The following is a 17,749-nucleotide window of genomic DNA, read 5'->3' as shown; positions in this document are numbered from 1 at the left end:
CCTTTTTTACGTTTTTGTCTAAAGCCATTATTAAAATATAAGACTACATTCCCTATGTGTTGATCAGGTCATGTTTGTGATGTTGATAGTCGCCGTGATGGATCACACTGGCGTACATTCTCTAACCCAAGTTTTGTATTTTGTTTTTGACACAATATATGACACCTACGTATGTTTTTTCAGCTAATTTCTTATCCGCCCCCATTACAATTAATATATCATCCTTTATAGTTTTGTCTTTACTCGATAAAACAACTACTGGCTGGGTAGCCTATAACGTGAAAGCGGAACCCAATAAATAAATTAAGAATAAGTAGTAGTAGTAGTAGTAGTAGTAGTAGTAGTAGTAGTAGTAGTAGTAGTAGAATCATTTTACAATGCTGTCTTTAGATGATTACCGTATTTCACGGCATAATCGTCGCCACCGCGTAATCGTCGCATCCTTTATTTTCAATACAAAAATCGGACTTTAAACCTTTAACAGGGTGTCCACCAAATCGAGATTTTAAAATTCCCTGACATTTCCCTGTTTTCCAGACATAAAAACTAGTTTTTTCCCTGACACATGATGACAAAAAACATAATTATAAAGGAAATGTCAGTAATATAAAAATACATTTTTAAAACTTAACATCCAAAAAAATAAATGAGCAATTAATGTGCATATTAAAACTTGGAAGTTTAATTTAGTCTGATTAAATTCACTTTAAGTTTTTTTTACATGTATTACCATTACTGCTTCAGCGAAGAAACTTCTTTGTAGCCACCAACGACTCGAGCTTCTGCCATTACCCTCCACTTCTTTTCTTCTAATTCTTTCAGCAACAAAGCGGCCATTCACTTATTTTTTGTAAAGAATCTTCTACTTCCAAGATTTCACGTTTCTCCTTTAGATTTTGAACGTACAAAGCATGAGCACTCCTTGCAGCATGGAGCATGTTATTAATGGAGACCTTTTCAATTCCACCAGGGTTTGGGATAGAATCATATATTATTCTTTGTGCTACAAGGGATACTTGTAGCATGTTCTCTACTATAATTTCTTTATTAACAGGAAAACCACATTCAAGTGAAGAATTTCCATGAAACAATATTAGTATCATTTTGAGAAATGAAGCCAAATTTTCTGTTTTCAAATTTACTATTGGAAGAACAAAATAAGAAGTGCATACTTCATTAGTATCAGGATTGAAACAATGAACTACAAGATCCATTTGGCCTATCTAAGAAACTTTATTCAGTGACTCATCAAACCCAACGGTGAAATGTGTGCACTTACTACCCATCTCAAGAACTTGTTTATGGAAATAGAGAGCCAAATCATGAGTAATTGTATATGCAACTTTTGTTCTGTGCAGTTGAACTTTCGAAGCTGTTTCAGAGTCTGGAAACATTACTGGAAAAAACTGAGAATGCAATATAGGTCTAATTCATCGAGCTCACCATTCCCCAACAACACAGAATATTCAATAGTAAGCAGATCAAAACATTGAAAATTCGATTGATCAATCATATAGCTATTGATATTATTGATTACTTCACATTCGAGATCACACTAACTTTTCATTAAAATGTATTCCTGGCATAAAAAATATGCCCTAGATTAATGTTATAAAAACTGAAAAATGTGTTTGTATTACACGGATAAATACGGTATGTCAATTTTATCTGGCAGAAGAATGAATTTCCAGATTCTTTCCTGAATTCCCTGACATTTCCAGGTTTTCCCGTTAATTATCGAATTCCCTGACATTTCCCTGTTTCCCAGGTTTTCCATACGGGTGGACACCCTGTTTAATTACATAATCGTCGCACGTCCAAATTCTGTTCACTAATCTGGTTAAAAGGTAAATGGAACTGCAACGTAAGTTGCACATGAATGCGCAATTTAAATACGTGTATGGTTTATGGGCAATTTGGCAACACAGTCACGTTTGCGACATGTTGCACAACGTATAAATAAATAATACCGGTATATGTACGACGCATGGCTTAGCGGTTGGCTATCGGCAGTTTGACAACATGGTCGCGAGACAGTGTACTATTTATTCACCACCTACATATTATGAGTTCCCATTTGAAATACGTACGGCTGTAAGTTATCGCTTATCGGCAACGTCGCCAGGAAATACCGGGTAGGTAGGTTGAGTGGACCTCGAACCAGCCCTCAAATACAGGTAAAATTCCCTGACCCGGCCGTGAATTGAACCCGAGGCCTCCGTGTAAGAGACAAGCACGCTACCCTTACACCATGGGGCCGGCTCCTGTGTTATTGCGCACGAAGTGAAATCCAAGACGATAACGCAGATTTCCATGGAATTATTCAGCCGAATTATTTACGATGTCTCAGTTGTCATCGCTAGACTCTTATCTTACTACTACGTCATAAGTGTCCGGGCATGGGATGAAAACTTTTATCCAAGCAGTCAAGATAATTATTATCCAATGCTATTAAAGTTTTATTTTATAAACTCGTCAGTACTGTAATGTAAAATCATCAATAACTGGGAAGAAATATTAACCTAATTACTGTATGTTTAAAAGAAATTGAAAAAAATGAATGTTTGTTACTGACGTCACGGAATACAGTCAACTATACAGTAGATCTACACCGCGCCAGCTAGAGCTCCGGTTTGCGAGCTTTGCGCAAGCGCAGTAGTGTGTCGCAACCAACGAGCTAAACTGATAAATTGCTGCATGCTTCCTTGCTGCCTAACAGTATTGGCTGCTCTGGAATGGACAGATCACAGATGCATTTATTTGTTTCAAATTTACGTGATTACTGTAGACATGTGTGCGTGAGAATTTAAGCTTTTAATTTGTGTTTGGGGTGTTTACAGAAATAATTTGTTTTAATAGTGAACAATTACGGAGTCATTTATATCGCAAAACATTAACGTATGAAGCATTTATAAGCGATTATGGGTAAATATAGAAACTATTCTGCAGGCTTCAAGCTAAGCGTAATTGCCTTCGCTGAACAGCACGGGAACAGAGCTGCAGAAAGAAAATTTTCAGTGAGTGAAAAGTTGGTGCGTGACTGGCGGAAAGTAAAAAACAAGCTAAACAGCACAAACCCTTCTAGACGCGCGTTTAGAGGTCCTAAAACACGGAGGTTTCCTATAATTGACGAAGAAGTGTTTAGGTACGTCAGTGAAATACGTAACAATGGCTGCAGTGTATCATATAAAATGTTACAAATTAAGGGACAGGAGGTAGCGCGCAAACACAACATACTGGTAGGCCTAACTCAGTTTAAGGCGACTCGTGGGTGGATTAAGGGGTTCATGCGACGACACAATCTGTCAGTGCGAAGGAGAACAACACTAAGCCAAAAGTTGCCTGCTGATTACACGGACAAGATTGTAAATTTTCACCGATTTGTCATTAGTTTGCGCAAGGAAACTTCGTACTTGCTTTCTCAAATCGGTAATGCCGATCAGACTCCAATCTTTTTTGATAGGCCTCGCAACAGCACTATTGCGCTAAAAGGATCACGGAGTGTATTAATGAAAACCAGCGGTAGTGAGAAGTTGCGATGCACGGCAATGCTACCCATTACAGCTGACGGGAGAAAGTTGCCGCCTTACATCATTTTCAAGAGGAAAACGTTGCCTAAGAATATACAGTTTCCCCGTGGAATTCATGTACGAGTGCAACCAAAGGGTTGGATGGACGTAGAACTCATGCTGGACTGGGTTAAAACTGTGTGGAATAGAGGACTTGGTGCACTACTAAAACAACCAGCTCTGCTTGTTTTAGATAGTTTCCGAGGTCACCTCGTGAACGAAGTGAAGCAAATTCTCACTACAAATAAGACACGACAGATAGCCATTCCTGGTGGCCTAACATCTGCTTTGCAGCCACTAGATGTATGTGTTAATAAACCCTTTAAAGACCACTTACGTCGATTTTACGAGTGGATGATGAGCGGCGATCAGCAATTGACGACCGCTGAAAATATGAGGCGTCCACCCTTGGACTTGTTATGCTCGTGGGTGAAGAAGAGTTGGGATCTTATACCACCTGAACTAGTCTCCAAGAGCTTCAAAAGGACTGGGATTTCGAATGCATTAGACGGTTCCGAAGATGACGCAGTGTGGCAGGGAGATGAAGAATCTGATACTGGTATTAACAGAGGCGAGGACGGCGCATCAGATAGCGAAACCTGCGATAGCGACACCGAAGATTTGGAATAAATTGCGTACCGGTAAGTCCGCACTTCACAACAAAGCGATAATTTTTTGCCAGTGTAATATTTTAACTTTAATACTCAAATTAATGACAATTAACTTAATACGTTCATTTTTATTTTCAGGTTGGAAAAACGTTCGCCGAATTGTTGCGAAAAATTATGAATTCTGTTTTAGACTATTTTAATTATTTTGATGTACAAACGCGAGTATTACGTGCATCTTAAATTTGTATCAAATACAATTTAGTTATAAATACATTTTTTGAGTAATACAAATACTGATATTAAATATTCATCGTATAATGGTCGCACCCTACAATTTTTTCGAAAATTTTGGTATAAAAAGTGCGACGATTATGCCGTGAAATATGGTATTTTTTAATGTCATATCGTTCGGGCAGAACTATATGCTTGTTGTTGGCATGCATTAATAGATACTGTGATAAAAATGTTTTCTTCACAACCTCATGAAATGCATTTGAAAAGATGGTGGATCATAGCAGTAAATAGCAAGAAGCAATTACGGATTTATACAAGTATTTTAACCATTTAACAAATAGGTTAACAATTAGAAACAAATTATTATAGCAATGTTATAGGCCTATTTGCAAAGCAAGCTACAGCAGACCATCTTTTTTTTTAGAGCACAAACATCATAATACTGTAGATACACAGTGCATTGTACCGCCATAGTGTTCATTATAGCCAGAATAATAATAATAATAATAATAATAATAATAATAATAATAATAAACCGTACTGTAATACAGACCAAAGTGTGAAATTTTATAGTATTCCGTTACAATCTAACGAAATGGATTTGGAAAGGCAGTAGACAAATGAATATAATTACACAAATAGGCCTCCATTACACAATATCACCAGGTCACAAAAATGCCGTATTTTACATCTGTAAATTCATGTCCTCGGCCTGAGGTGGTGCATTTCTTTTCAAGCACACCCCTAACGGATATGAGCTGCATGCACCGTTTTAACCACATACCAGTTTCTGGCAGAGTTAGGATTCGAGCCTGGGCCCCCGAGGAAGGCACCTCGTAGTGCCAACCATTATATTACAGAGGTGGACTTGATCATATTATACATACAAACACACAATATAAATCATCACTTATTGCAACCTTTTCTTTTTATGCATAATTGTTGATAATGTACATGCGGTTTCAACAACAGGAATTTCAATAGGTTCAACATCAAGCCTGAGCCTTTTTATCAGAAAAGGTTCCTCTAATCTCTTTCCTCTGTTGTAGTTCTCTTTCCCTACGTTTGAGATGCGAGGTCGAGACCATTCACAGGTTACAAGTAACTAATCTCATTTTGTTCTGTATTGAAGATACAATAAGTAAAACTCTTTCAAGATTAAAATTGTGTCCACCTTTCCAATACAAATATATTTTTTAGTGATTAAATTCTACATGAATTAAAAACACCAGTTAGGGACATGTTTCGCCCTAGTTATGGGCATCTTCAGCCTAGTACTAATCTGAAGGTCAAGAATTAAAACTATAAACATCGGAACTTAATAGTAAACTAACTTAATACTAAATACAATGGTCTTATGCTTTTTACATAGTTTATTCACACAGAAATTGAGAGATGATATGCAGAGCAGCAAGAAATTACTGTATGGTTTCTTAAGAAACGAAAAGAGAGATCAAGTAAACACCAGATTTGTGAAGAATGAAGATGGCATAATATTAACAAAGCCAGAAGAAATAAGGAATAGAGGAGAGAGTATTTTCAGAAGTTGCTGAACGTAAGAACTGATGACAGTCATTCAATGGACGACCATGAAAGGCAATTAGTTGATGAAGAAATGGATAAAGAAATTACAATGAATGAAACTGAAATGGCAGGAAGAATGGAAAAACTGCTGGAATAGATAAAATTTCAGTGGAGATGATAAAGGCAGCTGGAGCTGTAGGCCTGCAGTGGACATATCGAGTTCTCAGAATTGTCTGGGAGAATAAGGAGGTCCCTGATGATTGGCAAAGAGGAATAATCATCCCAATTTTCAAGAAAGGTGATAAGAAAGTTTTGAAGAACTACAGGGGAATTACTCTAATATCCCATGTTGCTAAGATAATGGAGAGGATACTGGAAAGTAGAATAAGGTTGAGGGTTGAGAATCAGATACTGGAAAATCAGTTTGGTTTCAGAAGTGGAAGGTCAACAACAGAGCCCATTTTCATTATGAAACAGCTAATGGAAAAGCAATGGGAGTACGAGAATGATATGGTGATGACATTCATCGACATTGAAAAGGCATATGACAGTGTCCCCAGGACTAAAGTTTAGGACAGTATGGTGCAAAAAGGAACTGGACAGGGATTAATAAAAATGATCATGGCAATGTACAAGCAATGTTGTAGTTGCGTCCAAACACAAGTTGGCAGGACAAGTTGGTTCAAAATAACTAATGGGCTGAGGCAGGGAAGTGTTCTATCACCAATCCTGTTTACAATAGTAATGGGTGACATCATGAGAACAGCAAAAGCAGAATATGGAGGAAGAGAAATGAACATGATGTTATTTGCAGATGATATTGTGATTTGGGGAGAAGACGACAGAAAGGTTCAAGAACAGTTGGATGTGGTGAATGGGAAAATAGAAGAATGTGGGTTGAAAATAAGTGTAGAGAAGAGTAAAACCCTTGTTATGACTAGAGGGGAGAAAGAAGGGAAAGGTAAAATTAGACTTGCAGACAAGCCCCTGGAAGTAGTGGAAACATTTAAATACCTGGGGAGTGAATTAATGGAGAATGCACGACTGGATGCTGAGATTAACAAGAGGATTCAAGCTGGAAGTTGTTTCTATCATAGTGTAAGAAACATGTTATGGAACAAAGATGTGCAAATGGAAGCAAAGGAAATTATGTACAAGATGTATTACGTACCCATAACTACTTACGGGGCAGAAACTTGGACAATGACAAAGAAGGATGAGAGTCGAATACAGGCAGCCGAAATGAAGTTCTTGAGGAGTATGATACAGAAAAGTAGAAGAGACAAAATAAGGAATGAGAAAATCCGGGAAGAAATTGGAGTGGAAAAAATGAATGATAGAATTGAGAGCCGACTAAGATTGTTTCGGCACATAAAGCGAATGAGTGATGGAAGAATGCCCCCCCCCAAAAAAATAATTATGGAAATGCAAATGCAAGGAAGAAGAGGCCGTGGACTACCACGATTGAGATGGACGGACACAATCCAACGCAGTATTATAGGAAGAAACCTGGACTGGGACACAGTGTTGGAGGAGGAGTGGTGGGATAAAGGGAAATGATGATGATGATGATGATGAGCTGGGGGGGGGGAAGGAACCTGTGTAAGTGTAGAAAACGTATTAGTGTGAAATGTATAAAAGAAGTTTCACTGTACTGAATTACGTGCTTAAATCCTTGCCTGGTGAAGAAAGGTCAGGGTCCCAATTCTTGCCAAAGCAAACTTTGTATATTGTTCTCTAATTTGGGTTCCATCAAGATTCACTTCTTATGAAGTTTGCCTGATTCACACAACAAAGGATATTATGTCTACTAAAAACGAAACATCATACGTATGAATGCAAGGAAGCATGTTTCAATAATTTAAAGGATGTATCAGATAGGAGATACATGCCATGCATAAGCTTTACCATGACCTTATCTCTACAGCCCTTTGTGATTTAAAAAATTAAAAAAAAACACCTTGAACCCTTATTAACTCTTTCACTGTTCCTGCTATAGATTCCGCGCGCTTCTTTAATAAAGGCGCATTTAATTATACAAACATCTATAGTCCGGTATTGTCTATGTACTAAGCATTGTTTGCAAACGTTGCCGCCAATACTGGACCAATGTTTATTTATTATATTTCACCCGCCCGCCAACATTCCTGTCATTTAAACCTGTCAGCTGTCTGGTCGATTGCAGGCTTCACTCAGAAGCTATGAGCGCGCGGAACAACATTACTAATGACAGTGAAGAAATCTTCAATCTTTTAGTGGGCGATTCTGATTCAGACTGTTCAGTAAATTTGCACAATGAAACAACTGATGATGTGCATAGTGATTGTTCGGAAGAAAGTGCCAACGAGTAATATCTTCAATTTGTATTGGACTAGCGGGATATTAGTGATGACATTGAAACTGAGCTAATGAATGGAAGAATATTGTATAATAAGCTTCAAATAAAGGGCAATTAGTGCTCCTGACTTCAGAAATTCTGTCATAATGGGACTTCTAAGAGAGTATCAGCGCAGTCCGCCGGCGAAACGAGGAAGACCTAATTACATACCTCAAGCGCGCCTGACGGAGAAGCTTTTCCTTGGGGAGCAACAGGACACGAGTCACAAACCTAACTGGGTTGTTTGTTCGATATTACCAGCAAAATGTTCAAAGAAAGGAAAGGGACTGTGCAAGAGAAAACAGACATTATTTTTATTTTTATTTTTTTTATAGGAATTGCCCAGGACAGCCTGCAATGTGTCCAGTTCCATGTTCGGAGGTGTATCACAGTAATGTGTGTTTCAAAGTCAGATATCACTGCTAGTTTGCCAAAGTTGAGTTAAAAATGGTGCAATGGTGTTGAATGTCACTAACATTAAAAAAAGTAAAGTTTCAGTTCATTTGGAAAATATGAAAAAAATTACATTGTTCAGTTTAAAAAAATGCACAGCAAAAGAGTTAATACTCACACAGGAACATAGGATACCTAAACTTCAAGCAAAATGTGACGAGTAAATTAAATAAGCAAAAGATATTGATGACCTTTACCTTCTTTGGCAGCCTTCAAGAACTCATTTGCACACTGCAGTTCCAACTTCAACTCTTGAATACACTCTTCTTTCTCGCTCAAAATCTTCTGGTACTTGTCTTCCAATGCTTTCTCTTTGGCTTCCATTTCTTCATTTTGTTCAACAGTTTTGTGTAGAAGATCTTGCAATTCCTTGAAAGCTTTCTCAAGTTCCGTATTCTTTGCTTGAGCATCTTCATTCATACCTGTACAAAAATGCAATACTTTACACATATATATAAACCATTCGATACTATAAATATAGAAATATTTATTTAAGCTCCTTAAAATTACAGGTGGCCACAAGGATCCAGAAGACTACAGCATATTTATACATTAACATTTACTAGTCGACTGGACTCAACATTATGATTTTGCAAGGAGATCGAATGTCCGGCAGAACCCAACATGTGATTTACGATCATCTTACAGCAATTATACGCTTCATTGTGCATTATCAGTTGTTGTGTTAACTTCTCAAAGGAGTTAGTTAAATATCTGAATATATATCGCAACACTAATATTGAATTTCAGCAAGAAACAACCAAGTCTTTCTGTTTATATCCTGTGTACTCATGAGCACAGTAATATAGGTAGTAAACATCGTACATTTCTGATGCAGCTGAGAATTCTCACAGTGATGTTACCTTTTCCTCGGAAATTTCTTAAGAAGTTAAAGGTGATGAAGACAACATAAGCAGCGATAATTGTGATGAAATTTGTGCAAGCTGTGATGGATGGCAAGACATATATACTACCGATCCAATACTTACAACACACTCATTTTTGGTGACAAATACGGGACCACAAACTAACTTGAATAGTGAAAGTTCTACAGGTGAGCACTTGAAACTGTTTCTTACAGATGAACTGGTGCAATATTTACAGAGTACCAGAAACAAGCAAATGAGAAAACACAGAACCGATCACACAGCCCCCACTCCATCTGAAAACAATAGAAAGATGTAACAATGAACGCATTCAGGAGTTTCATTGCTACAGTGATGAATATAAGTCTAATTGATTTGCCGAACCTAAGATGATTGGAGTCAAGAATAGACACATCATATACTATCATTCCATGACATATTTTCCAGAGACAAGTTCATGCAAATTTTCTGGATGTTGCATATTTCCTCCATTCCACAGACTGCAGGACCACTGACAAGGACAAAAAAATATCAAACGTTTGTTGATTATATTCAGGAGAAATTCTGATCTTATTTTTCCCCTGATAAAGTATTATCTGTCGACGAAAGCACTGATAGTTACACGGAGATAATTTCCTTCAAAACTTGTAACCCAGAGAAACCCATAAAATGGGGTCAGAGAATTTATGTTTTAGCTCACTCTGCTATTGGCTACACACACACACAAAAAAAAACACGCACACCCACACAAAAACATGCACACACAGATTCTTCTTCTTCTTTTATGACCACATAGGATCACTTTAGTCAGTCCGTCGTTCAGGTCTCTTTGAAGGGACTGTTTGAGCTTTGCGGTCCTCCCAGTACTTCTTCAGACGCTCTGATCTTCTAGCCCTTTCCTCAGTTGAAAATGTGCGTGTTGTTGGTTTGTTTTGTGTAAGGGTGAAGCGGAGGTTTGTATTCATGAGTTTTGTAGTCAATTTGATCTTATTTGTGGTGTCTTCTGCTGAAAGGCCTATTTCCTTCAGATCCTCTCTTACTTCTCTGATCCATTTACATCCTGTTGTAGTATTTTTTGAGACGAGATTGTGTTGTACTAGTTGTTTCAGAAGTCTCGAATCCTGCATCCTCATGATATGTCCAAAGAATCCCAGTCTCCTCTTACGCACAGTATCTGTAATGGGTTCTAGCTCTTTGTACACGACTTTGTTAGGTATTAACCGCCACTGTCCATCTTTCTGGTATTTTTTGTTGATGCACGTTCTTCCAATCCTCCTTTCAATTTTCTGAAGTCTGTCAGTCTTCGATTGTTTATTCAGGTGAAAGAGTGTTTCTGCTGCATATGTAGCTTCTGGTTTTATAACTGTGTTGTAGTGTTTTATTTTTGTATTTATTGATAGACATTTCTTTTTGTAGATATCCCATGTTAACTTTTGTGCTTTAGCTAATCTATTTGTTCTTATTTGGATTGAGATTTTTTCATTTAGGTTATGTGTTATTACTTCTCCAAGATATTTAATTGAGTTACTTTTTTGATTTTATTACCATTTATGGTGACTTCTTTTTTTAGCTGTGTTGGGTTCTGCGGCATAATTTCTGTTTTTTCAAATGATATTTTGAGGCCAATTTTATTTGCAATGTTTTGAAGTTCTGATATCCGGGTTTTTGCTTCTTTCATGTCCACTGCTAGTAATGCTAAATCGTCAGCAAAACCCAGGCAATTTGTTTTGATTTTTCGGCCAATCTTTATTTTGGGGGGACATTTCCTAAAACATTCCCTCATTACCATTTCTAGAGCACAGTGAAATAATAGTGGTGAGAGCCCATCTGCCTGCCATAGCCCAGTTTTAATTTCAAATGTCTCTGATGTTTCACCCCTAAACTTCACTTTTGATTTGGTGTTGGTGAGAGTCAATTTTATCATGTTTATTAATTTGGGGTGTAGTCCAAGGTGTCTTAAAATTTTAAACAGAGATTCTCTATGGATGCAATCATAAGCTTTCTTGAAATCTACAAATGTCATCACCATATCTCTGTTTCTTCTCCTGTTATAGTCCATTATCAACTTAAGACTCATGATCTGATCAGGACAGCTCCTCCAGGGTCTGAAACCTTGATATTCTCCTAGTACTTTTCTCAAGTTGTAAACTTACCCTATTAAGGATGATTATTGAAAATATTTTACATGTTATGTCTAGGAGCGAGATTCCCCTGTAGTTATTAGGGTCGGTTTTATCTCCTTTTTTGTGCAGTGGATGAATGAGGGCTGTTGTCCAGTGTTCTGGTAGTTCTTCTTTAATCCAGATAGAGACAAGTTGTTGATGGAGGGCAACTTTTGCTGATGTTCCTGCATATTTCCAGATTTCCGCAAAGGTCTGATCTTCTCCTGGCGCTTTGTAGTTTTTTAATTTATTCAGAGCTTGGTAGACTTCCCTTATTGTGGGGGGATTGATGTTCTCTGGTGATGTTTTTATCGGGGTGTTGGTGTCCAAATGAAGGAGTTCTGTAGGTTCCTCACAATTTAAAAGCTTGTTGAAATGCTTAGCCAGAATTTCTGCATTGTCTTTATTATTATGGGCCAGCTTACCATTGTCATACTTCATCAGTAGGGTCAGGGGTTCATATTTTTGGAGCTGCTTTCTGAAGGTTTTGTAGTAGTCCCTTGATTGAGTTTTATTGAATTGTTCTTCAATTAACTGCAGGGTGTCTTCATTATAATGTGTTCTGCCTTTCAGCATTCAGTCTGCAAGGCACTATGAATTGACTAAACTTTGCCACAATGCTATTTGTAACTAGTTCTGCAGCCTTGTTTAGTTCTATATCTTATATCTTTAAATCATTGGAAAATGATTCTAACCATCATCATCCTGGTCTACCTCACCCCCTCTTATCCTCCATAACAGTCCATTACTCTCCTAGGTAACCTATTCTCAATTTCGCCTTGCATGATTCCACCACTGAACCGGTTTATGCGTACAGCTTCATCCATTAAGTCCATTCCTAACTTAGCCTTTATTTCCCCATTCCGAGGACAATCCTGACATTGTCCCACCTGTTTGTACCAGCAATCATTCTCGCTATTTTCATGTCTGTTACATCTAGCTTATGAATAAGATATCCTGAGTCCACCGAGCCTTCGCTCCTGTAAAGCAAAGTTGGTCTAAAAATAGGCCGATGTAAAGATAGTTTAGTCCAGAAGCTGACTTCCTTCTTACAGTATACTGCCGATCGCAACTGCAAGCTAAGTGCATCAGCTTTACTGCACCCTGAATCTATCTCACTTATTACCAACCTGGGAGAACACATGCTAAATACAGTAGAACCTCGATAATTCGAAATTTAATTCAAAATCTCGCCTAATTCGAAGCAGCTTTCGTTCCCGGAAACATGAGGTACTGTTTTGCATGTTATTTAAATCGTTTATTTCGAAATACGGATAATTTGTAATTCAAAGAACAATGTCGGTCCCATCACAAACTGCCTTTACATTTTGAAAAAAAAAATAGTATTTTACAGAGTAATTTAAATTCAAAATTTCTCCGTGTCATGAAAGAACGCGTCTTCCTTAACGAGACGGGGTAACTTTCTGCACTTTCACCTACTTCGGCGTGTCTACAGCAAGCTTCATATCTGGTATATTAGAGCGGAATCGTAATTATTTTGTATTCGGCGTTTTAAGGAACGCCACAATATCACGTTCGTAGCAGGCAGTGTGTGGAGAGGTAGATTCCGCGAACACTGGCAATGTTGACAGTTGGCGGAAAAGCATGGCTTATAGCCTATAAAAAATTTGTATGCACCAAACAATATTGTCAATGCCGATGAAACTGCATTGTTTCTTTGTTATATTTTTTTAAATGCTGAGGCCAAACGGACTTATGCTGTTAAAGGAGAGAACTGCCAGCCAGGAAATGTACTGTGTTGCTATGCAGTGCACACGAAAGCGAGAGACTTCCGTCCCTTGTCATAGGAAAGTTTAATTAGCCGCAATGTTTTAAGGGCTTCACAACTAAGTATTTATTTATTTTCCACCCAGTCGATACAATGACAGCTTAAGGCAACTTAATGGTTAAAAGTGGTACATGTTTTACATGTTTCGTACATGATCAACATCTTCAGCCACATAACACTGTTTAGATTAAAAATACATAAATTGACAAAGTAATGCTTTAGGTGAAGTGTCCTTAAAATTAACATAAGATTGTGAATATACTGAAGTGCGATACGGACCATGAAGCTGATTTTATGTAATGTTTTAAGGGCATCGGGTATTTTCCGTGCAAGCACAAGGCATCTAAAATGCATACAGTACAGAAATCCAATGAATAAAGCACTTAAATAGGGGAGCAAGTATAGATTTCTCCTTGTCTTTGAATCATGTTTTCTTTCTTTTGATTTAATTGAGTGAGGTTATGTTTGCCAGTGAGTTATCAAAGTGCATTATTTGAATACTGTAAATACACGTTGTTGGATACATTCTGGAAATAGTTTTTTTTCCATGGCATTTGAGAGCTGACACGTTCTATCCTCTCAGATGTTAAATTCAAATTTGTTTTTAACTACCTTGACGACCTGGTGATCGTTTCGGAAACCTTTGAGAAACATGTGATCCATGTCCGTGAAGTTCTTGAACGCCTGAGATAAGCTGGTCTTACCGTTAAGCTATCTCAGATAGCCTTCGCCCAACCAAGTATGTCCTTTTGGGGCATACTGTGTCTTCAAATGGAGTTTCCATTGATCAGTCTAGGACACAGGCCACCCGTGAGTTTCAGCCCCCTAAAGATGTCAAAGGCATTGCCCGTTTTGTGGGAATGGTCAACTTTTTCCGGAAATTTATTCCAAATTTCGCTGAGGTAGCTGCTCCTCTCAATTATTTGAGGCGGAAGGATGCGAAGTTCTTCTGGGGTCCTTCCCAACAAGAAGCTTTTGAGAAATTGAAGCTCACTCTGTCGAATGCTCCTGTTTTGGCCATACCTGATTTTAGTAAACGTTTTATAGTTCAGACAGATGCTTCTGGAAAGGCTATTGCTAGTGTACTATTGCAAGAGAAAAGGATGGACACAGACCTGTTGCCTATGTATCCAGAATCCTAACTGACCTTGAGAGCAAATACTCTATTTATGAGTTGGAATGCCTTGCTGTCCTGTATGGCCTTGAAAAGTTTCGGCCCTTTGTTGAACATGTGAATTTTGACCTTGAGACGGATAATCAGGCTCTCTCGTGGGTGTTGAACTGACCCAAAAGAACTGGAAGGATTACTCAATGGGCACTTAGGATTTCTGCCTTTAATTTCCAGGTTAAACATATCAGAGGTACAGAGAACGTCATCGCCGATAGTTTAAGCAGAATGTTTGATGGGGAACCTTGTCCTAATGTAAAATCTAATGCTGAAAATTTTGATGAAGATAATGTTGTTGGAGTTAGTGCCATCCTTTCTGATGTACCTTTACTTTACCATGAATTCGAAGATCATCAGAAATCTGACCCTGAATTAAATGAGATCATCAACAAAATCAAAGAAGGGATTCTAGCAAAGCCTTACTCCCTAGTCAAGGGTGTCCTGTGTTGTAAAGGTCATGGAGACCATTGTTTTAAAATTGTTGTTCCCAAGGTACGAGTACCAATTATCTTCAAATACTATCACTACTGTCCGATTGGGGGTCATTTAGGGACGTTTAAAACTAGGCAGTTTTTCATTTGGAAAAGAATGGACAGTGATATCCGAAACATGGTTAAATATTGCAAAATTTGTGCCATCAGTAAACCTAGTCTGAACAACCGTGTTGGTTTGTTATCGTCTTCACAAGCCTCTCACCCGATGGAGAAATTAGTCATCGACTACGTAGGACCAATGGTTCGATCTTCTCTGGGGAACACCCACTTTTTTGTGTGTGTTGATGCGTTCTCGTGGTTTTCCTGGATTATTCCCACTAGGTCTACCACTTCTCGAACCACTATTAACTGTCTTCGCATCTTTTGGCCCTCCCATGTTTCTAGTTTCCGATAATGCCAGTGCGTTCACTAGTCATTTGTTTAAGAAATATCTGAGTTGTGCAACTCGCATGTTACGACCACCCCATATTATCCAAATCCATCTTGCGCCGAGAGAGTGAATAGACATTTGAAGTCCGCATTGACAGCCTATCATCACAATAATCAGTCTAAGTGGGACCTGTCTGCACTGGTTAGCTCACGCATTCAACTCTGCTATCCATGAATCTCATGGTAAAACGCCCATGTCTCTTACTTTTCAAATACTCCATATTCCCCAATGTCAAATGTACTTGGTATTAATGATCTTTTGCCCGATCTGTCTAAACCCTATGATGTTCGAAAGGTCTGGGATGAAGCAAATAAAATCTGTCCGTCTCGTATGAGAAAGCCAAGAAAAGGTATAATGTTGGTAGGAAACCAACAAGGTTGAAAGCTGGAGATAGAGTCTTCATTAAATGTCACCCCATCAGTAAAGCCATTAATAAATTTTCCGCCAAGCTAGCGCCTAGGTATCAAGGACCTTGCACCGTATTGCAATTTCCCTTGCACCGTATTGCAATTTCTGTCCCCGGTATCGATGTTAGTGAGTGATCCGGTGGCTAAAAGAAGTAGGCGAGTCCATCTGTCCCAGATTAAGCCTGGTTAATGCGCAGTATCCCCCCCCCCCCTCTTTTCTTGACTTAATGATGCACTTGGGTGTTGGTATTGACATATGGCTGGGAACTGCATTTCAGTGAGCTAATTGAATTTTATCCCCTTATTGTTTTATGTAATTATATCTGGGGGATTTATTTTAGTAAAGGTTTCTGTGATTATTGATCCCAGGTTTAGGAGCATAATGTAATATTTTCTGTTTCATGTGTTTCTATTGGTTCCTTGAACTGTTATGGTTTTCGGAGTGAGCATTGTGGTTCTGTGGTGTGTGAAATTTGCCATGCGGCTGTTACTTACCAGTTTGTTATTAGTGCATTATATCCAAACTGTACAGCTTATGTTTTCTTTTACTGGGTTTAGATTTTTACCTCTCTTGTCAAGTCTGGTATGGTTCTGAGTTGGACTAAGGTATTGAGTATTGAGAGTCTGCCATCTGCCATTTACCTGCTGATGTAATGATATTTCAAATATGCTATGATTATGTGTAGTGGATATGTATTTTTCCTCTTGTACGGGGTGTCTATTTTCTTGTAGTCACCTGGGCTATTGCTTGTTTGATTTTATTTCTTCACCTGGATGATGGGTTCTACAATTATTAAGAATTGGTTACCGTATATTACCTAAAAAGGTACTTGCTTTAAACACCGATTTTTATCGGTTTATACCTTTGGCCTGCTACTAGTTTTGTAAGCTTAATCCTTATTTATCACTTGAAAATTATTGTAGTTCTGTTTCTTTATTCACCCCTTGTAGCAAAAATTTGTTAAGATGTTGTGTCTTATGTCTACTTCTGTAGAATTATTTTGGGCCTATTACCGGTCTTCGATAATTTACTCTATTTCCATGTACCTTTCACGTTTTGTTTAACGCTTTGAAATTTATCACTACTAATTGTTGCTGATCAGTCACTGCTGTTCTATGCTCCAGGTCAAACCTTTTGGACGGTTGTTAGTTATTGGGGAGGTCTGTTAATCTGTGTTGGAGTTGGTAGCCTGTTTGCTTCATGCATGGACCCTGTGTCTTTACGGTCTTCCCTTCTCTAACTATTCATTTCTAATTGTTGTGTTGACTGCGTAATGGGTCAAGGTATATCAGGTGGTAGGGTGGATAATAGTGTGAAGGTATTATGGTATTTAAGTGAATATGTTAGGTGAAATGTGATTTGGAGTTGTGTTTATGATAGGTATTGAACTGTGTGTATTTATTAGTGATGTAGTAGGTGAAATGCATAACAATTGTGAAATATTACGTAGTAATGGTAAGAAAGAGGTTTAGAATGAGGTGGAGTTGCTGGTATAGGGTGGATGTGTTTGTTTATTGGATTCAATGGTGAAGTGTGTTATGGTGGTATGTTTATGGTTAGAGAGAGAAGGTTAATGAGGTGGAGCTGATGGTACATGACGGTAGATGTTTATAGAGTGAACTTAATGGTGAAGTGTGTTTCGGAGGTATGTATAGTTAAGTTGG

At 38.1% G+C, this 17,749-nt stretch overlaps 1 protein-coding gene across 3 annotated transcripts in view; it reads right to left on the bottom strand.

Annotated features, from left to right (window-relative positions):
* The window catches only part of Mgtor (Megator), a 546,425-nt gene that overhangs the window by 483,993 nt on the left and 44,683 nt on the right, over positions 1 to 17,749 (bottom strand). For all 3 annotated transcript variants that reach the window (XM_067145519.2, XM_067145521.2, XM_067145520.2), the window contains exon 6: positions 8,966 to 9,190. In XM_067145519.2, coding sequence (XP_067001620.2) covers positions 8,966 to 9,190 — 225 coding nt within the window. The remainder of the gene's footprint in view (positions 1 to 8,965; positions 9,191 to 17,749) is intronic.

This window comes from Anabrus simplex, chromosome 4 (genome assembly GCF_040414725.1).
Source record: "Anabrus simplex isolate iqAnaSimp1 chromosome 4, ASM4041472v1, whole genome shotgun sequence".
Taxonomy (NCBI): Eukaryota; Metazoa; Arthropoda; class Insecta; order Orthoptera; family Tettigoniidae; genus Anabrus; species Anabrus simplex.
The sequence above is the reverse complement of the archived record's forward strand: the minus strand, read 5'-3'. Positions and strand labels throughout refer to the sequence as shown.